Here is a 23,961-nt window from a genome sequence, read left to right on the forward strand (position 1 = left end):
GGGGGAGATTGGCTATATTCTAGCGTGGATCTGTGGAGGAGCCGGACAAGTCACAAGTGGAGAAGTTGAACAAGTCACCAGTGGGTTCTGGTGTCCCACAATTCAAAGAGGGGAAGATTTTTAGGGGTTTTTGAGTATCCCCAGTTTTTCCAATGCGAAAAGGAAAAGTTTTAGTCGAATGTCCTTCGAAAAGTAGTCGTAAAGGAGGTGTTGAAAGGTAGAAACTAGGGTGTAGTTTTCTAAATCAAACTTGAAAATTGTGTTTTTGGAAGAGTGAATGGGCTTGCCGGTGCCAATTCATGCTCTTAACGGTGTTTTATCGTATTTTCTTCGATCGAATTTGGCTTATCGTCGTAACGAGTTTTCGTGGTTTTGAGGATTTTTCACAATAACTTAGTGATATAACCTCCAAGTCTGATTCAGCTCGTCAACTGATCAGTGTCGATCAACTACGTTGAAAGGACAGGGTTCACACGTTGCACTATATACACTGGAAAAGGGTATGGTTCGTCCTAGATTCTTAGTATATACGTTGTGCAAAGTGGTGTGAAATGTGTTCGATTCATGTAGCTACTTGAGTTCCTAATATAGTTGTTCCCCCGTGACTCGGGGGTCTGTTTGTTCCGTTCCGGGTTTATGGTATTGCATGATTGCAATATCCATGTTCCGACACAAATATTGCCCGCCTGTTAGCTGGACATCGTAGCCATCCCTCGACAGATGGGATTGTCTGGTCCTAAAGGTGTCAGCTGAGAGCGAATCCGTGATTGTATCTGGAAAATTTCAGACTCGCATCTAAGGTTCAGTGTTAGGCCGACTCTGGTTATAGTGTCGGTGCCAATTAATATGAGTGATGTATGAGTCAACATCACTAGATCTAGATCGGATCCAAAGAAATCGGGAATCTCTCTAGTCTAGTGGCATTCGACTTTAGTCAGATAAGGATCCTATTATCTTGCACGGGGAAGTGGGACGATGCATCTCTCGCTTCTCTCAACAATAAGATCTGACTGTTGGGTACGCTCTTAGTTGACATCTTCACAATGATGCTACTAGATCGCAACAAAAGAACCCAAGCTAGAATGCTCGAGAGCTATCACAGTTGGCGCAATCCATCTAGATCAAATAAGATCAGTTAAATAAAATGTCAAATAGAATTTCGACAGTCCAACCACCATTGGTTGACGAAACTGGATTGTCTATGTGGGGAGTAAAACCCGCTTAAATACACACATTGTGGATCCTGCAAACAGTACAAACATACCCCCTATATCGGTCCTTTTGACATAAAACGATCGATAACGATTTACGTCGTAGATAGCCATCACGTGTCGCGCAAGATTGCCCTAATCAGGAAAGGTCGCTCCACTCTGGAGTTTTACTATCAATCGCGGGGAAAGTCTCTATACAGTGCTAAAATTCTATTACCCAATGACCAACCATGAACATCTTTAGGGCTGGTATGGGGTGCTCTGATACCTTATCACCAGTCCAAGATGGCTTAGTGGCCAAAAAGAAGACTAGAAGTCGACAATCAGGCACGGCATGGACTCGATCTGGCTGTTTGACCTGCAAAAAGCGTCGCAAAGGCTGCGATAAGGCCAAACCAAGGTAATTAATCCAATTTTATACGAGTCGTATGCAGGAATTTGATTTTTTATTAGCTGCAATAATTGTATCAAGCAAGGCCGCATATGTGAGGGCTATGGGTCACTTTGGGTTGAGCCATTAGGCCCGTCGGCGGAGGTATTTAAGCCTGGAGAAGACTTGAAGCGGCAGTGCATCAGCGCATCGTCGACACCACACTTTATAACAACGTCACCATCACTATCGCCATCCTCGGAATGGCGGATAGAATCACCGTCAACTCCTGAGTCAACCATGCCGACACTACTTCTGCTACCTTCACCAGCAGACCGCTCGGTTGAAGAGCCCATGGATCGGAATATCAAGAATGAAATTAGAAAACTAGATGAAAAGAATGAGCTACAAGCACAAAAACTAGCGTTGATTCCGCGCTCGAAGAGCTTTACCAGTCACCTCTCGGTTCATGAATCACACTACCTACAATACCATTTTGAATATGGTTCTCAGCGATTAGCCAACCTCGAAAGCGAAGATAATCCTCTACGTTCACTGCTAATTCCACGGGCGATATCATCCTCGTTACTTATGAAAGCTCTTTGTGCAATCTCTGCTCTTCACTTCGCAAACCGCACACAAGGCACCGACGCAAAAGCCGCCGCAGCAAGTTTCTACGGCCGAACTCTTAGCGGTCTCCGTATAGCACTGGCTGAATGTCCGACAGATATCCTTCCAGAAGATAGTATGTTGGCCGTTGGCTTACTGTGCAAATACGAGATCGTTCGTGGAAGCGTTAAGCAATGGGCCATTCACCTTAATGCCTTGCAGAGCATGATTGCTTCTCGTGGTGGCTTGGCTTCTATGGATCGAGACACGGGGTTTTTTCTACGGGGACTGTATGTGTCGTGCTCAACCTTTTATCTTTTGAGCAAAGAACTGATATTTCTTCTAGGTACATTTACGCCAACAATATGGGTCGAATCAGTAATCGAAAACGCATCACCTCAGTCGACATGTCTACTGCCAATACCGATTTTGGTCCACCCAGACTGGATATTTATCACGGGTATACTGAAGAGATTATTGAATTATGCTCGCGTATTGCAGAGCTGCCATCCCTAGAAGGTGATGCTATATCATTACGTTTGGCGATTGTTTCAATGTATGTGGCAGTAGAGATCGACACAAGCGTACATGCTAACATGGAATTTACAGAAATGAAGCTCTTCTCAATTGGTCTCATACTTCAAAATCCTACATAATACCGCAAGGTCTTCCACAAAAATCATTAATACGTCTCCAGCTCGTTGCTGAATGTTTCCGCGATGCAGCATTCATATATCTGCATTCAATCCTTGAGCGAATGAGCATCCATTCCGAATCTCTCGCGGAGCCCGGGATCGATCTCTTTTCCACTGAATGGGCTCCTCTCATCTCAATCTCTACATCTAGCGCTGTTCACAGCTGCCTTTCACGCGTGAAATCATTTCCTCTTGATGACCACTGCGAGTATTCCGCGCTGACGTTCCCACTGTTTATATGTGGCTGTGAGAGTGATGTCCTCGAGTACAGGGATTCTGTGGTCCATTTCTTGAGCAAGTTGCAGTATAACTTTGCAATTGGCAATGTTGAACGCGCTAAGGAACTCCTTACCATACTATGGGCGAGACGGGACGCCCATGAGCTGGCTCAACAAGCTGGATTTGGACCGATTCCGAAAGTGCATTGGTTGGATGTAGTTGAGGAGCTACAGTGGGATTTGATTCTTGCATAGTCTGTACATTGACAGAGATATCTTCATAGAAAAAGTTAGAGTGTAATAGCAATATTATTATCGATATGAATGCAACTTGTCCGGGGTATTAAAAACCAATGAAAGAAACCTGTCTAAAGCAATGAGAGTGTAAATCAAAAGGAAGAGAGCAAGACAGCCCTTTTTACAGGATATAAGTGTACTCAACGTCAGCTAAGTGCCATATTGACTTCATCACTTAATCCAAACTCCCGCTCCGCCCTCTCTGTCCCTCCCGACGCCCTTGTTGCCCACCTGTCATGATGATCTTGTGTATTTGTGAGGCTCTCACGCATACTAGAAGTATCGCTCTTCGCCACACTGCCTTCCCTGCGGCTACGACGGGACCGCTTCGAAGAGCTCTGCGTACTAACTGGACGAGAGTCACTTTTTGCACTCCCAGTGCCATCTGAAAAGCTTATGCCTGTTGAACAACCAGCATCTGCAGCCCCATCAGTGGGCCCAGCACTGCTGGCACGATCCTTATCTTTGTATTTGCCGCTGCTGAACCAATGCCGACGCCTAGGTTTGAGAGTGGAGACGCTGTAGGGCTCGGCATCAGTTTGTTCTTCTCTTTCCTTTTCATCTTTGTTATCGTTTTTTTCAGGAACCTGTGTGTAATTGCGAACTGTGTCTTCAGAACCTTTCGTGTCCTCTTTCCCCTGTACCTCGACTAGTTCTGCATCGCGGTACCACTTCCGTCGACGTGTATATCGGTCCCAACCGTCCTGTCCGCGACGACCATCATTCCACTGAAAGTCGTTAGAAAGTGAATCATTCGTGCCGGCTGTAATTAAACAATGGCCTACCTTGTTATCATAGTAGATCCACCCCTCGCCGTTAGTCGGTTTCCCATTGGCCCCTGTACCCTCGATACGCCATTCGGTCCCTTCGACCCATCGCCATTCCGCATCTCCTGTTCGGACATCAGGCAGTTCAAAGGCATCTTTGGGTGGGACAGAGCTTAAATGCTCGTCCGTCCAAGCGCTACGCTCAGCCGGAAGTAGAGAATATGTCCAACCGATGCCTAGCCAACGACGCTGATTCTCATAGACGACGAAGGTGAACCGAACACCGGACGAGCCACGTCGCCGTGTTGCAATGTTTAGGCCCTTGCTTTGCTCTTGAAACTTATTTGAGCTATGTGGAGGGTCTGCTACGGACAGACCAGTCACAATTGCGCAGATTTGACGTACTAGGCGTGATCGCCAAAGGATGACACGGGACACACGCGCAGGTCGAGAGTGGTAAGTCAAAATTATAGTTCCAACTGTCATAACCACGCGGCGGGTAGTTATTAGGTAGAATGGAGGGAGTGTCAAGATAATCCATATAGGAGTGACGAAGAGGATGCGGATAAAGAGCACGGTCAGCGCAGGCCGTGTGGTTGCTGATGTCGCTGTTCGTTGGGTTGACAGAAAATCTGTGAATTTTAGTAAGGGTTCAAGCATCACATTGCATCGGGTTGTCAATGTGCGCAGCGTTTCCAAGATCTCATCCAAGCTCTTGTGATGCCGGGTAGTGATTTCTATCGAGTCTTTTCTGAGATGCTTCTCGCCTGTCGAGGTTGTTGATGACAAGGGCGAGAACCGCCGGCTGTACATTCCCAAGATCAACGAAATAACGACGATAATAGGTCCTGCCCAGAGAATAATAGCGTCACTGTAGAGAACCACTGTCCAGAATGTAGCTACCAGTAGGAAGCTCTGCCATGGATCCTCGGTCGTCCATGTCAGTAGGCCCATCAACCTATTCAGTGGTAGGAGAAACGGGTGTGAATGGGCTAGAGCCCGAGTGATGGGTGGTGGCGTAGCGACCAGCAGTGGTGACTTGCGATGCACGATGATGCTGGAGCGTTGGCGCGAGCTTAGCGCTGAGCCCGTGATGGTAGAAGGAGAGAATGGAGCAACAGTTGGCGGCTGCGAGTCAGGAGAGCCATGTTCCTGATGGTTGGTTGGGGAAGCCATGGAATTTAGCCACGGAAGATCTTCTGCATAAAGTAGGAAGTAAGTACCTAGGTGCAGTTAAAAGGCAAGGGCAGTACAAGGTACATACCGAGAGCTGCCATCCACTTAAGTGGACTTCATAGAGAGAGAGATGTTCAGCTTATGAAGCTGGAAAGATGATCATCTCATAAGTACTTGAAGGAGGAAGTTCATCTTAAAGGTTAACTTGCGGGGGGAGCTGACTGAGGCATGTGACTGGCCTGGATTCGAGGTAAATAACAATACAAAACAATACAAAGAAAAAGACGCTGAATTTCGAGTACATATATTCATGCTCTTTCATTGTAGATTTATATTGAATTTCCATTTACATTTCCAGTTTGTCTTTGATGTTCACTGTACAGATGCATACTGCTGTCACTACTAGATCCCAACTCCGATTTCCCGACGCTAAAAACAAGCGGAGCCGAAATTTTCCCCTTCCAAGCTTCTTCATTCTTCACCTCCCATCATCGCCTTAAGTCCCTCGACATGGTATGTGAAGCTTACAAGTTTTTAATGACTTGCTCAATCAATCTCACAATGAACATAAATTCCAACTAAATTCTAACTCCTCTCCAAGGCTCACCGCATCGTCACTCAAGTCATCGTCACCGGAGCTCGGGTCTTCGGCCGCGCCTTCACTGAGGCTTACAAGCAAGCCCAGGCCGGAAAGGTCGCAGCTAAGAGCGGCGTCTCTATTGCATCCGGCGGTATCTCCCTCGATGAGGCCTGCAAGATCCTCAACGTTAAGCCTCCTGCCGGAGGCGAAACCAACCTCGAACATGTTATGGACCGCTTCAAGAAGCTTTTCGATCTGAACGATCCCCAAAAGGGTGGCAGCTTCTACTTGCAGAGCAAAATCCTGCGGGCGCGTGAGCGGATAGAAATGGAGGTCCGTCAGGCAGAGCGCAAGGCCGCGCAGGACAAGGAACTGTCGGAAGGCTGGAACCCCAAGGTCTACAAGGACCGGTGAACTGGACGCTTCGATGCAGACCTCGCCGCATCCCGCGTCTATTATCTATTACCATCCTCTTTTTCTTCGTGACATCTTCGTCATCTACCGAGATCGTGTTATTTGATTTGGCATAGCATGGCGTTATGGGTATCGTTGGAGATACATTCCCTCTCATTAAGAGTGGGGATTTCATCTCTCGGGTCGTGTTTCTCTTATGCTTTGAGGCATATGAAAAGCGTTGCCCACTTCAATTTTGACCACTGGGTCTATGTATACCACCATTTTTTGACTGTCAAACACCCTTCTCCACTCTGAATCAGAAAGGACAAAACATGTATTATAATTGTATTTTACACACGTGTGCAATATCATCGTTCACTATCTGCATACTGAAGATCATGAGTAGAGATCGGATTCTCAGTACTTTTGCCACTGGAGATCGTATCGATCGGTGGTCGAGATTTCTACAGGAACACAAAGCCTGATTATCGAAGCTAATTGGTCGGAATATCCAGATATCAATCAATATTTATTGAGAAATGGAATGCGACTCATCGCTATGGAGATTGATCATCCAGTACTAGGTGTAGTGGTATCCACCATCTATGGCGCTATCGGAGCGATTGACGACGTAAAATCCAGATAAAAGAGATGTTTCCCTCTCTCAACCAGTGAGTTGTCACAACTTTGGAATCCATTGATATCCTTTGTATTCAAGCCATTGACCTCCTTTAACAAGCAATAATTACTCAAATTCAACCTCAAAATGCGACCCTCCGCCCCGCTGTCAACGAGCCTGCCCCCACTCGTAATGGGCACAGCAACCTTCAACTCACAGTACAACGCAGACCCATACGCCCTACCAACAACAGAACTCGTCCAACGAGCACTATCACGCGGAATACGCGCATTCGACACATCTCCATATTACGGCCCAGCCGAAGAACTCCTCGGCCGCGCCCTCGCGACCGATTTCGTCCAATCCAACTTCCCGCGCTCTTCGTACCACCTCCTCACCAAAGTCGGCCGCATTTCATCGGGCTGTTTCGACTATTCAGCCACATGGGTCAATTACAGCGTTCGCCGCAGCTTACGCCGTCTACACACAGAGTATCTGGATGTGGTGTACTGCCACGATGTGGAGTTTGTCTCGCCCGCTGAAGTCCTCGCTGCTGTGCGGGAACTACGCCGTCTACGGGACGAGGATGGACTTGTGCAATATGTCGGTATATCGGGGTACCCCGTTGATGTACTAAGTGACCTGGCAGAATTGGTCTTGCGGGAGACGGGCGAGCCCTTGGATATCGTTATGTCGTACGCGAATTATACGTTGCAGAATACGCGTCTTCACTCAATTGCTCTTCCGCGACTTCTTGCTGCTGGTGTAGATGTTGTGCCTAATGCATCGCCGCTGGGTATGGGGTTGTTGCGTAGGGACGGTGTACCCATCGGATCTATGGGCGATTTCCACCCCGCGCCGAACGATCTGCGAACTGCTGTTCAACTTGCGTCGCAGTGTGCCACGAGCCATGGTGAGAAATTAGAGGTTGTGGCTATTCGGTTCGCGCTGGAATCGTGGATGCGAGTCGGTGCGAAGGTTGGAGCTCTTGGTGCACCGCTTGCTCGGCCTCTTGATGCCGCTCCTGGATTCTTGTCTGTTGCCAATGTTGGCACCGGAACTAGACTGGGTGTTAGTGTCATGGGCGTGAGTAATATCGAAGAGCTGGACGAGACTTGGCGCGTGTGGCATAGTATTCTGGACGGGTTAGAGAACTACAACGACGACGAGTCGGAGCTTGATGGAGTTTCATCGGCTGATAATGATCTGCCTTCTGGTGTCGTTTCTACTGCATCGCATGCCTCGAAAATTATCACTCCGTCTGAGGGACTCATTACTGATAGAGCTTGGTCTGTTGAGCGCAGTGCCAATATCATGCTCTTGGCTACTCAGATTAGGGAGCGTATTGGTGATTGGGTTGATTACGTATGGGCCAGTCCGCCGGCAGACTTTAAAAACTCATTGTCTGACGAGCATGTTGCTACTTTGAGAAGACTTGAAGCTGAAATGGAGACTCGACCGTCCCTTGAATTTTCGGTCCAGGATGCGATGCTCACCCCTCCACTGGATATAGAGAATCATCTTTCATAGCCATTACCTTTTGTTTATTTGCGCTTTGATCATGATTTTCTTTCGCCACTCATGAACAATTAATAATATTTATATTCCTAGCAACCCAAGTCTAAAGTCCCAAGGTATTCTAGCACTCTACTTGATATATGAAACTCAAGTTCTTCAAAGTGATCTAATGATACTAGACAAACGCGATTGATCAGGAATTTTGAAGGCTGTACTACCAGGGTATTTCTTTTGAGATGAACTTTGGTAATTTGTATATAATAGACAGACAAAACAAGACGTGGAAGATATATATGCAACAAATATCCATGGATCTGTGATATTGTAGTGACCTCTCCATTAAGGAACTGTCTTCTCTACATCTAGGCAGTTCACTAGCATTGATAGTCAGTAATGAAAAGGTCTTCGGAGATATGATTGTTCCAAGCATGAGGTCCGTGCATATGGGATACATAAGAAAGACATCTAGAGAAGATAACAAAAAACAGATGAGAGCATAGGTTATTTCATATAGGTTCGATCCGACCACTTGGACCCTGGTAAAGATATGATTTTATGAAAAATCCAATGCTAAGCTACTAGACAATTCTACGTGTATTGTAAGCCCTAGAAATGTATCGAGGCTGGCTTTGAGATACTTGGGTATCTAACCCAGCAGCTCTGGAGTGGTATCATCTCCAGAAAGTTCTGAAACAGCTTTAGGCAATACAGCCTTGGTATATCCATTGTCAGAAGCCTATATAATAAGCAAGTATAACCAGGTGGGAGCTGGTGATAGTGAAAATCGTTTGCAGGACTGGTGGGTGGTATCAGGAGATCTGAGAATGATATCAGTAAATGGTTAACCATGAAATATGTAATGTTCAGTTTGAAATATCAAAGCTATCAGAGTGTTTGTAAATAGTCATCAATGCCATACATGTGTCACAAACGGTCGACGGTATGGTTGATGTTACCAAATATCTCATCATGTATCTAGGCATATAGGATTGAAAAAGGGGGAAGAAACTCACACCAGCCATGGAAACTTAGGATCAAGGAGATGTTGGCAAAGATAGTTCGTAGGCTACCTAGATAGTGTTGCCTGGAAATATGGGATGATGTCAGTATTTTGGCCACGATATATATAATTTTAGGTTGTTGCAAAAAGGAAAGCCATCAGCTTGTATGGTCCAAGCTTTGGCTCATAAAAAGACTCTTTCTCATCATCCAGTGAGGAATGATCTGAAAGGTAAAGGAGAAACTCACAATATAGAATGGATAGGTAGGTGGCCGGCCTTGGAGTTAATGAGCAAACATGGATGGAGACATCACCTGGGTAATAAATATTTTGACGGTAAAGAAATATGAATGGATAGGTCCACTGGGTAGTTCTGTACCTGGGAAAATAGGACGAAATCAGTATCTTGACCATAAAATCTGCACAATTTGATTGAGTTTCAAAAGAGGAAAGCCTTCAGCTGGAGCATTGATGTTGTCACTGCCTTGTTCATGATCTGTATGGTCCATGACATGGCTCATAACAGAAAAGAATATATCTCATCATATAGGAAGTAAGGGTCTGGAAAAGCAAAGGAAAAAAAAAACTCACAGGATAGATCGGGATGGATGGATGTTCGAAAAAAACCAAGATGAAGAATAAAAAGGAAGAAGGACAAAAGTGGAAAGACCTCCGCTATTTGTGGGCTTATATGGCACATCGTAAAGACCAATACCGCGATTTGGTCCAGGAAGACATCATAGATCAATGAGAAGCGTCTTCCAATGTTGGTACCTTGAGCGTGCGTTAGAAGGAGGTATGATGTCCTTATCATGTAGCGATATATAGCCCTGGATAAAAACTCCAAATCTTAAATAAACAAGTGGAATTGACAGATGAATTCTAAGATTTTACGTTGATATCAGATCTATTGAATCACCTCATTCCAAAACCGTGTTTATATCTGGTTACATATACAAGTGGCCGAAAAGATGGGTAACCCTAGCAATTTCCTTGATTACTGATTTATCTTTACATGGATCATAAGGATAATTTATAAATAAGCAAGTTTTCCCAACCTTGGAAGGATGCCTAGGTCGACAGAAAGAACGATATTATACATTTCTGCCATGCTTATTGGCAATGGAGAGCGATTGTATCTGGGTATGGGCATTTCTCGAGGTCAAACATGGTCAAATTGCGGTAATACTCATATAGCGGGCATCGACTGTAAGATCATAGGCTTTCAGACAATAGGCATGGTGGGAACCGTAAACTATAGCACCAGCAGTAGTACTAATACTGGCTACCACAAACAGGAAAACTTGCATATCCATGTGCTTTGGGATCTGTGGAGAATTCCATAATTATAACGGCTCTCAAGACCAGAATATACCCTGGAGCACACAAAAACAGACCACTTGTGGCCTCGAAACAAGTCAACAAAGTCTTATATTAACGAATAGAGGGCTAGGATGACATTTGAACTACAGGACTCTAGTAGAAACATCTATACGAGTATACGAGGCTTCAGGGACTAGGGCTGCCAGACTGATGAGATGAAAGTGGCGTGGTGCATATGTATGCGAGGTTAATACATTTTACGGGTTTGACTCGTAGTTATACAGTTAGGGCTTGGAGTTAAAGCCCGGAGTCCCATAATAAGGAAACACATACACACAGTGCACACACACACACACACACACAGATATCATTTGCTATTCAGGACTACCTCGTTCCACTTTACTCTTCCTATTTTACAGATTTCCAAGGTCATGTGACTATATGGCTAACCATATCAAAAATCAGCGCTTTTTGTAAGTGATAGTCAACCGCCAATACAAGTCTCGTTCTCGTGATTTTTTAAAGGCCACAATTTGGCCGTCAATGGATTTGGAATGAACTCTAAAATGATAATAATTCTTTTCAAAGGTTCGTCCTCAAGACATTGAAAAAATTGGACGTCGCAATCATCCCCTTCTTCGTGATCCTCTCCAAGCAGCCACATATAGCGCCTGCTTAATGAGAAAAAAGATGGGAGGAAGATTGGAAAGTGGAAAGAGGGTCTGAAAACAGCAGCCGGGCTATGCGCCATTGGCAAGTTTCCAGCTGCTGGCGGTTCAATTAGACTAAGATAGGGGTTTCTCTGGTACTTCCCGTACGACAAAAAGAAGTTCAGGAGCGGTCCGAGAAAAGATCGATCGAGTTTGGTCCAAGTACGAGAGACTGGCTTGATGAGCATCGCCAGTGAGGCAATTGAAGAATTCAATGGAGGTTCATAGTTTCGACTCGGAGAAACACGGTAAAGGTTCGAAACTTGGACCCTTTTTGAATGTCAGCAGTTCAATACTTGTCCATTAAAGAGCGAATAAAATGCTAAGAAAGTCAAAGTACAACTACCAACGGAGTTGTTTCACCTCACAGATAGGAACAAAAAATCATGGGTATCAGATACAGGGGACAAGAAACCAGGCACTTATTATCCGTCGTAGGGAAGTCAAGTTGCCATTCACCAATGAGCAGTCGGTGGGCGTGGAGGGAGGGAACGGGGAAGAGGGGGAGGAGGAGGGGGAGGAGGAGGGGTATGTGCACGATAGCGCGAAGATCCGGGACGCTGATAGAATTGAGGAGCTGTTTCATAAACACGAAGCAATTGGTCGCGCTGTTCCTGATACGCTTCAAAGTTCCCAGCAAGGATGTTTTGGAGGAAGCTATAGCGTTCTCCAGGGTTCTCCGTCGCATCATGCATATCAGATGTGATCGAGCGATATGCATCACTGAAAACTTTCAGGATCAAAGCTATTTCTTTGGTTCCGCCAGAGACGTCGTTATGAGCGGTGTTAGGATCCATTATCATGATACGAGGCTTTCCGTCATGTCTCGTCTATTTTCTGTCAGCTAAGATCCTTAATTGAGGAGAAAAGATCTACCTTGTAAAAGTATTCAGGTGGGTCCATCTGGATACCGGTGTAAATATAATCAAACTGGTCTCCATAAAACTTGAAGAAATGTAGCAAGATATGACCTAGATTTTGCCGTTCAGGCTCTGCCATGTGCTGGAGCAAGCTTGTCACGAGGCAAGTAATAGCAAAGCCCCCGAGGCCACCTGTGGGCACCTCGTTCAGACCACGTAGAAGCAAAAATTGTTTGATCACTGCCAAAATCATCGGCATGACAGGGTAGTCTTGCTTCCAATCCTGGAACGTGTCATTGGCAAGAAGGCCACTTTCATTATCGAAGGACAAGTCGATGCGAAGCCCAGTCAACTTGTCAACGAATTTAACAATCGGCACTTTTGCGTGAGCAATAGTTTCAATTGACCCAGAGACAGCAAATCCAGACTTTCTCAGACGATTCGAAACCTCGTAAATCGATTTTCGGCTATCGAAGGGCGTGTTGCGGTCGAAGTTCTGCCATTGCTTGGACAGAAGGACGAGATCCATGTCAGCAGTTGGCAAATAAACTCCAGACGCGAAGGATCCAAATGCACGCAGCTTTGAGCCAGGGTAATGGATCTGGAGCGTCTTCTCCAGTCGTGTGACAAGGTCAGCTCGAACAATTTCTTCGTGGCGCTCTGGCTTGATCCAATCGAAAAATGCAAGGATCTCGTAGTGAAGCTGCGTCGAGGGAAGAAGTTGCTCCGACGAACTGGTATGCCAAGGCGGCATGTCCCGACCAGGAAGCTCCCGCAACTGATCTAGAATAGTTCCGCCGTCATTGTGCCCACGTGATTTTCCAAGTTTGGTTGTAAAACCCTTAGGTTCATCGTCACGAGTTCGCTTCGGCATTTTCACGGGGGCATCGTCGGGTGCATTGTGTTGCGAGTTGTCTACAGGCCCCAGTGAAATGAAATCCTCGTTCTTAGTAACAGCATCTTGTGTCTTGGATTTTTCTGCAGCATTAGGATTTCTCGCATTACGAATCAGCGCAATCACGTCAGTTCGTTTGGCCCGGCCCTCATCCGGGGGAGGCAGAACAGTGTAAGGGTCTGGGTTAGACCACTTGGTAGTTGCTTGTGCTGGCTGCAGCGAAATCTGACTCTCAGCATCCAAATTACCATCGGAACCTCCCATATTGCGTTTTTTGCGCGGATGAGAATCTTCGTCCGAATCGGAAAGCTCCACTGGGTGCTCCTTGCTGTCTCCAGTAGTAGAACCCATCAAAAATTTAAAAGCAGGTTTGCTCCCTGTCTGTGAAACCAGCTGCTCCGGGGTTCTCTCGCGTTGAAAGCTTAGTAGTGGGCGCTCGGAAGTGTGTGGATGACGAAAAGTGAAATTTTCTCTGGATGTGCGGTTCCCGCGACTGCGCATGGGATGGCGGGGGGCCTTGCTTCTATCAAAACTATTGTTTCCGCGAAATTGATACGGCTCCATGGTTAAATGGTGTTGAAAAAAAAAAACGCATGGGAAGAAAAATAAGTGAGGTGGGTAAGGGCAAAAAATAAATTGAGCACCCGATAACAGTTATGGAAGGCGGTAAGTGAGGTCAGGGCGGTAAAGAAAAATGAGGGGCAGACAGCATGCGTGACTAGCACTACGGAGTCGGAGTACCTGCAAATTAATGCCCAAGAACGATGTCGCAGTTATTTGAAGTTCGGGCTCTTCCAGTTTCCAAGAATTTTCACTTTATAAGTTCTACCATATTGTGAGTTTAATATTGAAAAGCGTCATGGTAAGCCGAAGCATAACTAGATGGGCTTAGACCTCGGGATCTCTGAGGAAAATTTTGAGTATTTGAGCGATATATACTTAGTCTTTATGTGTTATGGGCAAATATTATCAGACAGAACGGCTCACAGCGGCATGTCAGACTACCTAGGTACTTTATTCCTGCCAATATTGAATAAGGAAGGTTCGCGCTGGTATGGATACGCCTATTGCAATTCCAAAGGGCCCGGGTTGATCCATGGATGACGTCGAGTTGAGGTTAGAACTCGGGATCTAACAATAACCAACTAAATCTGATCCATCAACAATGCCGAAGTAAAACCTGCTTACTGAGTTAGGTACAGTAAACGAGATGTGAATAAGAGATAGCAGATAATGAACAGAACACGTAAAATATGTGCTCAAGCGGGGCTGCGGAACTGTGCTCGTCTTCAGAATTACTAGAGCGTATGAGAACTAATGTTGATGACTTTGCTTTTCTTACTTATTTGCGGAAACGGAAAGTCACGGGGCTCCGGGGAGAGGGGTCTATCCGTATATAAAAGAAACCACTACGGCTCTTTAGCTTTTCCCTTCCACCACCTTTCGAATCCCCAAACCGAGAAATCACCACTTTTCAAATATCCAACCATGGGTGAGTTTACACTTATTTCAACATGCTCCAACTCGACTGGAGTCTGCAGAGTCAGTGCAGGGTCAAGGTGGGGGGACTTGCAATTTTTTCGTCTTTCCCTCTTGGCCTTGTATCGCTTTAAAAATCGCAATATTAACTATTATGAAAGGTCCCGATCACACCTGCAGCTGCGGCGCTTCGTGCCAGTGCCCTGCCGGCGCCTGCCAGTGCCCTGTACGTTGATGCTCTTCTTTATATCGTTGTGGTTCATTGGCTGACCTATGACCCCCACTTTCACATAGAAATAAGCTACAACCCTTCCGATTTTGACAGCTATCAATATGGCTTCAATCATCAACATTCTTTTTGAGTTATTCTCTTTTGATTCGTGTGCAACAGAACATGCAATGGACCCCGAAAATAGATCCTAGCCTCGGCTAGAGTGGAGAAAGTGTTCAATGTGAATATGGTCTTTTTCGATTAAATTTCAATCAACTCAGTCAATCTCTCAAGTAAAGACTTTGTGTCTTCTTGCGTACGATGTTGCGGTTTGATTCCAGCTTCACTGGAGTTTAATTAAAGCTAATCACTAACGATACCACGGCAAATACTGGATACTAGGTTTGCTAACTTAAAAATACTACCCGACATGTATTGACGTAGCTTCATTCAGGACGCTTGGAACCACTTGTCATAGTTGAAACGAAATGGAGCCAGTGGGCATCGAACACATTTAAACGCCAAACATTTGAAATCTAGTCATCGCTTGGGACGGGAAGCGATGACCAGACTATTAGTGGGACTGCTAGTCAAAGTCTTCCCAAACGCGGCCAATTGTAATACTTTCTACATGCGTATCAGATGACCCGTGGGGCAACGACGGGTTGATATGCTCCGATACTAGTAATCTTACTACATGGGTATCACTTACTTTCTACCCTGCTTAAAAATTCATGTTACGACCAAGAGGTTTGCGCTGCCTATGTGGGCCAATAACGAGCGATACTACCTTTGATTCCCTGGCGCCAAAAGTACATATCCAACTTGCCAGCATATCAGTCTTTAGTTTACTTTGTAAGTGCCTAGATAGTTTTGTTACTAGGTCGAAAGTCCTTACAAAATCTCCAAATCATTTTATATCAAATTCGAATACAAACCTCTGGTAAACTTGAGACCCGAATATGTCCACAGGTCTTTTTAACTAGTCACCTTCTTACTTCCAAGGTTACATACAGCAGAAGTCCCCACTTCAAGAAGTAGATTTAGTATATGCACTCAAGACCCGGGAATATCCAAGTAGACAAATCAAGATTGAAAGGTAAGAAATTTGCCTTACAAGTACCATCTGAACGCTATCTACAATGTCCTAAGTCGCACTCGCCTCATAGGCTGTCACACCATGATCTGGCTCCGTGCCGCTTAGCGCCCAAATTTGTATCTGAAAGACCCCGCAGTGGTGTGCAGGTCCGCCTCGCCCATTATATTCTCATCTATGCCTGTAAGAATGGATCCGGACTCCCAGGCTTGGAGTCCGGGTGTTCTAGACGTGCATACAGAAGTATGGAACGTTGACATCTGCATAGTAGTATGATACATTGCCTTGAAACATCTGCAGCTCTATGCTACGGAACCGAGCTGTATGTGTGTATGGTGTTGTGTACACAAGGTATACTACCTTGCCCTGGAGTAACTCCATAGTCATAGGACCATCTGATATCCATACCTAAACGCACAACAAGATAGAAACATCAGCCCAAAAGAGCTACCAATTAATTTAAACAGCGCATAAGGCGGGGTCCATGCCCCGTGCCACTAAATGAAGCACAAAGCGAGAGGCGAAAACGAGGCTACCCCGATAACCGGGGCTGGACTTCATCTGAGTCGTTGAAGCATGAGCCGACGTAGAAAATAAGAGCTTGCCAAGTCAGGCCCTATGTCATTTATCTGCACTTATCTAGCCATTTCTGGAAGCGCTCGCAGCTTGATCTGCATATTTGGGCGAGAGATGATGACTGGTGTAAGACTTGTCAAGAAAACAGATCGGAGTAGTGGATTTCCCATACATTGCTCGGCTGTTGCTGGCTATTGGTTACCTTTACTGTCCAGCCTTTTGCTCATTGGTGAGCGTCAGATTTATGTAGCGGGTAGAGCGTGAAGGTATTGTGGAAACATCCATGTATGGTTTCGGGTGTTTGAGGGGTTGTGTATCCTTTCATTACCGGATTGAGTGGATTTGAGCACCTGAGCACAAGATTCGATGGGGGGTTTCATACCTGTAAGGTAAGATCAGCAAGGCATCTGCACTATGTAGATTCTGAGAGTCTGGAAGAAGACATGAATATACACTGTACGTAAGCACCTATCAGTTGGAGTATTGCGGGAAAATTCGTCATAGCGAGGTATAAAGCGGATTCAAATTCCTCTCTCATCTAGATGTTTTGGTCTAACAGACTAGAAATACCTCGGAAACAACTTTCAATACACCTCAAGCCTTTTCTGCACACATACATCAACATGGCTCCCGCTAGCTGTGCCTGTACCACCTGCTCTTGCTCCGGAGCCTGCTCTGGCTGCTCTTGCTCTTCATGTGGTGTAAGTCCACTATCATCAATCAGCTTCCATCTTTTACCTCAAGAATTATATTGACGTCCTGGTCGTTCCTAGCACTAAATCTCCCCACAACCTTATAAGTCTCCACCAGTGAGCGGGCGATTGTCCTCCGATACCTCATACTAGGCCAGGTTTTCCACTGCTGGAAAACTAGTTCCAGAACGCAAGAATTATTCCAGTCAGATGTGTCGTGTATTGTCATAGATGGGGTAGTCTGGTTGGAGTTTTCGGCCCGTATTGCCCAGGGAGTGATTTAGGGCTTTTTCTCCGTGCATATTTCACTAGTATATAACATCAATCAACTCCATTTTTTGGATTAATGTTCTCAGTACCTAAATTGCATGCTTAGGTGTGAAATATAATACGACTATACAATCATGAGTTCTCATACCACCATATTTCTCTGGAGGCATATAAAACAATTTGAATTTGTGTCAAGGGCACCATTCTCAGCCTAGTTCGAAAAAGAACAGAACAGAAGAAAGTCTTCCTATCGCCTTGAAGTACTAACCGGGGTTTCTCCTTTGGTAGAGCCTCATCACCATAGCTACATTCTGTCGACACAAATATCTCAAGGCCGTCGATAGCTGGTATGCCTCATCCAGACCCAAGTCCCTTTTCTTCTCTGCAACTACCGCGATAAAAGTTTCCCTTTCTGCTAAGGTCTCAATGTCATTTATGTAGAGGGAAATCCGTTCTCAAAGTATGGACAGCAACGCAAATTCAAAGGATATCTCTCAGGGATCTGCGAATGCAGCCTCTTTGTTGATAACACCAATAAGTTTATAGTCATTATCGGAAACTATGTTATTATGGCTGAAGTCGCCATGACATAATAATAAGGGGCTCTTGCCCAGGACAGACAGATTCTCTATCAATGCAATACCGATAACCTGAAGGCTGATGCAGCTGATGATATCTCGTCGGCCAGTGAGGGCGAGTTAGCTGCTTCTCTAGTCTTTCTTCTGTTAAACCAAAGTCGACCTTGGAAGTCCATGCCCTAAAGGAATTAGTGGCTGTTTCGAAAGGACTACTAATTCCAGAAATAGGGCCTTTTTCAAACGAGCTTTCTTCTTTTCTGTGAACAATAGTCTCAAATTTTTGAAGTCGTATGTTTGACAGCGGGACACATAGTATTCAGTGTGGCCTAAGAAAATGCAGTAAAGGCTAATCATCCAATTCAAAATACGTGAATCTCCACTAATTTAGCAAAAGCTTGTGGGACTGGAATGCTAGACTCTTCTCTGGCGAGTAAAATTGTAGCCTGCTCAGGTTTCATGATGTTTCTCGCCGCTTCCAGTTCACTATTTTGGGACAGACACGGCATTTGTAGTCATGCTATTCAATGCACGTCGTCGCTAAATTCGATGATCTAAACTATATTATTGTATCCAAGACCAATATCCGGTAACAACTTGCAATATATGCCTCTTCTCACGTTAGACGTGTATCTTGTGAGGGCCTGCCAGTCGGTAGAATCGATTAAGGTCTACGCTTTTAGGCGCAGTGTTTTATTTGAGATGGATGAAACACAAGACCATAGGTAGCCTGCAAATTCATTGTTATCTAGGAATGTGTTTGCATACCAACTTATATGGAGGAAATCGTATACCTAAGTCCTATTAGGTAGAGTCTCGCAAAGCATCTTTTCTTTAAATGACTACGAAGTAGCTTTCCATCGTTTCTTCAAGTCTAAGCAAGCTCTTGAGTGATTGAGTGCGTGGCTCTATTGACAGCGCAATCAAAATGGTAGCAATGCTGAGATGCGTGAGATATCACGATCAGGCGCTCTCTTCCCCGGTAGAATATTCATAAGTCGCTGGAACGTATTGGTAAATGATATATCTCTCTTCAGAAAAATCCGAAAGCTGTATAGAGAAACATGCAATGACAAATCTAGTGGAAAAGAAAACCTCACAGCTCATCTTTCGCGCGGGGAGCATCATCAAACTCCTCACCACCAGCACAAACAGCAGGGGTAGTCACCAGCATAGAATACACACACTTCTCATCCTCAGCTATCTTCAGAATCTCGTTCTCCTCGCCACATTCCAAAACAACCTTGGTGGATCGCTGGGGTCCGTTCCAGCAAGATTGACCACGCTCATACTCAAGTGCGACCTTTTCCACAGTGACTATCTCGCCGGCCTCGTTGAGTTCTTCCACACTGGTAGATCCAATTCGGACGAATTTGCCCATAGACATGGAGGAGCCGCCCTTCTTTTGGTTCTGCTTCGTGCTGTCTAGGAAGCAGTGCTCATATGTATATTCACCAGCATCTTTGGAGACGCAGTGACCCTTAAGAGCCCGGAAAATAGAAGCTTTGCCGTAGTCCATCTCAAGATCAGCACGTTCATCACGGATCTTGTTCTTGAGATCGTTCAAAGAATCTTCGGCAGCCTTGACGGCATCGCGCGCCTCTGTCACAGCTTTGGATTCGGATGTTGATTCATCTTCAGATTTGGCCAGGACTCCATTCTCTTCTAGAAATGATCTGATAGAAACGGCCTTATCTTCGATAAATTCAACCAGGGTGGGTGGGAGATAAGCTGCAAACTTGTAAACTGTACATTGGTGTTAGTGGACTCGATACCTGCTTCTCATAATTCAAGACAGCTTACTCAGATCAGAGTCATTGCAACCATCCTCTTGGTTGTCCCAGTGCTCCCAGTCAATACCAGAGTCTTTGCCATCAGGTTTGGCAATCTCATTCAAGTCACGATCCTCGGCACTATTGCCATCCTCAACCAATCCACGAACAGCATAGTCTTCCCAGCTACGCACTGCTCGTTTGACACCTTCATCGTTGAAATTAGGGTTATATTCAACCTTGAACGTGGAAAGAATGCCTTCAAGCTCCTTCACCCGCTCACGGGCTTCATCTCTCTGTTGACGAAGGGTCACCAGACCCTCCCGTAGCTCACCAATACGACCCTTGGCGATACCACTTAGAGCAGAAACCTTGCCCTTACCCTTGCCACTAGTCCGAACAATCTTACGTTCCTCCTCCTCAACATGCTTCAGGGAGGTCTCCAGGTTCTCTACCTGAATCTCAGCGGCTTTGATCTGAACCTCGAGATCGGCAATCTGGTTCTCAATCTCCTTCTGCTGTCTTCCAGCGTCTACAAGAAGCTCTTTTTTCTTCCGCAGAGCAGTAGTCATAGACTTCGCCAGCTGCTCTTCCTGCTTGCGAAACTTTTTGCCAATCTCCTTGCAACGGTCTTCACACTTGGTTCCTACCACATGTGCCCACTCATCACTGCCATCACAGCACTGTTCGTAATCACATATTCCGTCGTTCACACGCTGTGAGGGCACGTATGATGGTCGGTGGCCCTTATTCTTACAATAGAATCCGGGCAGAGCTAGTGTGAGCTCAAAATCACTGTGCCCTGGACGATCTGCCACGGACAATGGTGAATTGCGCGAGAGGTGAGCACAGGCAGACGTGCCAGGCTCGTCACTACCGTCTGGACAGTCACAGAAGTCATCGTTGACGGCCGAGAAAGGGATCTTAATTGCAGGATGGGAGATACAGGTGAAGGTTACGGAGTCCTGGTAGAACTTGGAGACTAGATAGACTCTCGTTCAGTACATTGCATAGATTACAGATGTATAGCATATTCCATCTATGATCCACTGTGGACACCGTGGGGATATACAGGGTTGATTGTAAACACTCACATTCAGGGGAGACACCACGGGGACGAGCAACCTTTTCGCTACTAGCCCGGGCAGAGGAGCCTGCCACAGCCAGCAAGAAAAAAGATTGAGGGAGTCTCATGTTTGAGGCATTGAGCTGGAAGATTGTGGAGAGAGCTTCCGGCCAGCTGTTGATCTAATCAGTGCTGACTCAGCAATTCTAATCTGCTCTAACATCGCTGACGACAATTCAGTTTTAACCTGTCTTGTCGCAACATCATCACTCCCTCCACTATGGGTAATGACGGCGGAAGGTTAGATCAAAGCCATCTACAACCATGATGTAAAGCTCTTGAACTAATCAATATCTATGCTATAGTATTCCGAAACGGCGCGAGCTCGTTCGCGAAGCTGCCCGCGCTCCAAATACCTCTCAGATGAAAGAAACCCTGCGCGAAGCGCAAGAATACGCCTGGACTACATGCCCCCTCTCCCACAAAGTTCTGGCACGCCCAATCGTCTCAGACGCCGTCGGCAACCTTTATAATAAAGATTCTATCCTCGAATTCCTGATTCCCGGTGACGACAAAGAGGGCATCAGCTCGAAGTCTGACTGCGAGGAGATTACTAGCGGCCGAATCAAGTCGCTTCGTGATGTGGTAGAGCTGCATTTCGAGGTTGATACCGATGGCAAGGAACATCCATCCGATCTTATCAACGCGCACCGCCACATTCGTCGTGAAGGCTGGGTCTGTCCCATCACTTCTAAGCCACTCGGTCCCAACATGAGGTCTGTCTACCTGGTACCCTGCGGCCATGTCTTCGCTGAGGAAGCTCTTCGCCTGCTCAAGGTAGACAGGTGTATTCAGTGCGAGGAGCCCTACACCGAAGATAACATCATTCTTATCTTGCCTACCAAAGAAGAGGACAAGGAGCGTCTCATTGCTCGCGGCCAGAAACTCGCCGACCAGGGCCTTACGCACTCCCTGAAAAAAGCACCTGGCTCGAAGAAGAAACGCAAGAAGGCATTGATGAGCTCGGATGGCCCGAGCGAGGCGACTCAGACTAATGCCCCTGCATCTTCGGGGAATGGTATCAAAAATGCCGCGACTTCTCTGATCACTGCTCGTGTGCTCGAGGAACAGAACAAGAAGCGACGAAAGATGGCTGGTCGTAATGAGAATATTGACAGTCTCTTTACCAAGGAGACAGAGGGCAAGAAGGATGGTGATTTCATGACTCGGGGCTTCACCATCCCCGCCTCGGCTCGTAGATAATTTGTTTCTATTTTTTTTTCTTTTTTTTCGTTGATACCTAGGCTGGCTGGAAGTTTTCATTGCCTCGGAGTTTGGGTGAAATTCATGACGCACTGAATGATGTTATATTCAAATGTACTGTACAATTTTTACAACGATATACGAAATTCATATCGAAATCTTAAACCAATGCACCAAGAATCGATTAAACAAAAGGAAAAAGTGTTTCTAGTATACACAAAGACGCCCTGTATTCAAAAGGGCTAAGGACAAAATGTCTTTCAAGGTTTCACAACGGGTCAAATCGACTCTTATATCACAGCACCACCACCTGCATATAAATCTTTTATACGGTCAGTGACTGTAAGTATGACTTTAAGGAAACAAGTCACAAGTGTCAAGATTGAACGGCTGTGCTCATGCTTCGATCAATTTACCAGTCTTCTTCAGGGCACTAGGGTCTCTTTTGAAGCTAGAGAACTTCTTCGTCTTCGGGAGAATCAGGCCTCTCTCGTACAGCTCGGCAGTGATAGCCTTCTTCCGACCGAGGTCCTCGTCGCGGTCAGCGCGGGTTTCGCGCTTTGCGGAGAATTTGATGTTGTGTGGCAGGGTCTCCTTGGCCAGCACATTGGCGACATTTACTGGCTTCTCCTTGAGATCGTTGGAGAGAGCGCTGACGAAATCTCCAACTGTGGTGGAAGAGTTGATGATCTTATCTGGGATAATGCGGCCCATAAGCTGAGAGTACCGTTTGGCAAACTGGTGATGGGCGGGTTAGTATGAACTGCGAGCATTATACGGGAGGGGCAGATACGAACCGCGAACTTGACTTGCGAGTCAGTCAGTGAGAGACCCTTGTGGCCTTCCACGAAATCTTTCTGGGCAATCCAGCTCTCAGACCACTCGACTGTCTTTGTTGACTTCGGACCAATCTGGTTGAAGACGAACACAAGCGCTTCCATAGTTTGTTGATCGGGGAACCGGAGGGAGGTCTCCCAATTTTGACCCTCCAGGGTGCAGGTCTTAAGCATTTTGCGGACGACCTTGTTGTGGCGGGTGACCCCGCTGATGCTAGTCAAGGGCTTGCCCAGCATGTGCATCAGGCAGATCTCGACAGCAGCTTGGTAGGCAGCAGGCCCATGAGATTGAGGGAAAACCTTCGCGTCGTACCTACACGAGTCAATTGATTAGAAAGTTGGTCTTCAGGATCTGAGATATGTGCTCTTGAAGAAAGATTCCAGCATAAGAAGCCAGAGTTGAGAACATACCGTTGGTAGTTATCAGTCTTACGGGGGGTTTCCCTCTGAGTGAAGGGCTCCTCTCCCGAAAATCCAATGGTCTCCAAATCATCCCAGGTCTGTGCCTGCTTATAGTTATCTCCGGGTGCCAAATCTCGTGAGGCATCGTCTGAACCAGGTGCTAGCTCAAGATCTTCATCGTGAGCGGGTGAGCGGGTCAATTGTGATTCTCCGGTATAGGGATCCTTTCCACCCGGGGCTTTGCCGTCCTTCCACAGTTTTCGTCGAGTCCGTTCGAGGAAACCCGGGGCATCATCGGACGATGCATAGCGGCGGAATTGACGGGCAGCTGGTGAAATGCCGGTAGGAACCACTCCCTGCTTACAGTTAGAGCAGACATAAAATGCCCCACGAAGAGGAGTACGCATGGCAGGACGCATGGTTGCGGGTTGAATTGCGGTTTTCACTTCGTTCTTGCGGCAACTTTTGTCGGCGCAACA

At 46.1% G+C, this 23,961-nt stretch overlaps 8 protein-coding genes across 8 annotated transcripts; 4 read left to right on the plus strand and 4 right to left on the minus strand.

The window, feature by feature from the left end:
• Window positions 1-1,441: 1,441 nt before the first annotated feature.
• N7495_002840 (Zn(II)2Cys6 transcription factor) lies at window positions 1,442-3,358 on the plus strand (the record flags this gene model as incomplete). Its single annotated transcript, XM_057205509.1, has 4 exons — window positions 1,442-1,611; window positions 1,665-2,480; window positions 2,537-2,746; window positions 2,800-3,358. The coding sequence occupies 4 exons, from the start codon at window positions 1,442-1,444 to the stop codon at window positions 3,356-3,358; spliced, it is 1,755 nt and encodes a 584-aa protein (XP_057066116.1).
• A 188-nt stretch (window positions 3,359-3,546) lies between these two features.
• N7495_002841 (PEX28-32 family peroxisomal membrane protein) lies at window positions 3,547-5,444 on the minus strand (the record flags this gene model as incomplete). The annotated part of the gene is made up of 3 exons (XM_057205510.1): window positions 3,547-4,128; window positions 4,186-5,366; window positions 5,432-5,444. 3 exons carry the CDS (start codon window positions 5,442-5,444, stop codon window positions 3,547-3,549), a joined length of 1,776 nt encoding a protein of 591 aa, XP_057066117.1.
• Window positions 5,445-5,853: 409 nt separating this feature from the next.
• Window positions 5,854-6,337, plus strand: N7495_002842 (import motor complex subunit PAM16; the record flags this gene model as incomplete). The annotated part of the gene is made up of 2 exons (XM_057205511.1): window positions 5,854-5,856; window positions 5,945-6,337. The coding sequence occupies 2 exons, from the start codon at window positions 5,854-5,856 to the stop codon at window positions 6,335-6,337; spliced, it is 396 nt and encodes a 131-aa protein (XP_057066118.1).
• A 748-nt stretch (window positions 6,338-7,085) lies between these two features.
• N7495_002843 (D-arabinose 1-dehydrogenase (NAD(P)(+)) ARA2) lies at window positions 7,086-8,468 on the plus strand (the record flags this gene model as incomplete). Its single annotated transcript, XM_057205512.1, has 1 exon — window positions 7,086-8,468. One exon carries the CDS (start codon window positions 7,086-7,088, stop codon window positions 8,466-8,468), a length of 1,383 nt encoding a protein of 460 aa, XP_057066119.1.
• Window positions 8,469-11,944: 3,476 nt separating this feature from the next.
• N7495_002844 (putative topoisomerase family protein TRF4) lies at window positions 11,945-13,808 on the minus strand (the record flags this gene model as incomplete). Its single annotated transcript, XM_057205513.1, has 2 exons — window positions 11,945-12,319; window positions 12,366-13,808. The coding sequence occupies 2 exons, from the start codon at window positions 13,806-13,808 to the stop codon at window positions 11,945-11,947; spliced, it is 1,818 nt and encodes a 605-aa protein (XP_057066120.1).
• A 5,431-nt stretch (window positions 13,809-19,239) lies between these two features.
• N7495_002845 (uncharacterized protein) lies at window positions 19,240-21,109 on the minus strand (the record flags this gene model as incomplete). Its single annotated transcript, XM_057205514.1, has 3 exons — window positions 19,240-19,889; window positions 19,947-20,897; window positions 21,010-21,109. The coding sequence occupies 3 exons, from the start codon at window positions 21,107-21,109 to the stop codon at window positions 19,240-19,242; spliced, it is 1,701 nt and encodes a 566-aa protein (XP_057066121.1).
• A 152-nt stretch (window positions 21,110-21,261) lies between these two features.
• On the plus strand, window positions 21,262-22,244 carry N7495_002846 (replication termination factor 2; the record flags this gene model as incomplete). Its single annotated transcript, XM_057205515.1, has 2 exons — window positions 21,262-21,281; window positions 21,347-22,244. 2 exons carry the CDS (start codon window positions 21,262-21,264, stop codon window positions 22,242-22,244), a joined length of 918 nt encoding a protein of 305 aa, XP_057066122.1.
• A 396-nt stretch (window positions 22,245-22,640) lies between these two features.
• N7495_002847 (mitochondrial 54S ribosomal mL50 protein) lies at window positions 22,641-23,901 on the minus strand (the record flags this gene model as incomplete). Its single annotated transcript, XM_057205516.1, has 3 exons — window positions 22,641-22,982; window positions 23,042-23,393; window positions 23,492-23,901. 3 exons carry the CDS (start codon window positions 23,899-23,901, stop codon window positions 22,641-22,643), a joined length of 1,104 nt encoding a protein of 367 aa, XP_057066123.1.
• Between the last annotated feature and the right edge of the window lie 60 nt (window positions 23,902-23,961).

Source organism: Penicillium taxi (assembly GCF_028828555.1).
Source record: "Penicillium taxi strain IBT 34144 chromosome Unknown utg000002l_segment0_segment0, whole genome shotgun sequence".
Lineage (NCBI taxonomy): Eukaryota > Fungi > Ascomycota > Eurotiomycetes > Eurotiales > Aspergillaceae > Penicillium > Penicillium taxi.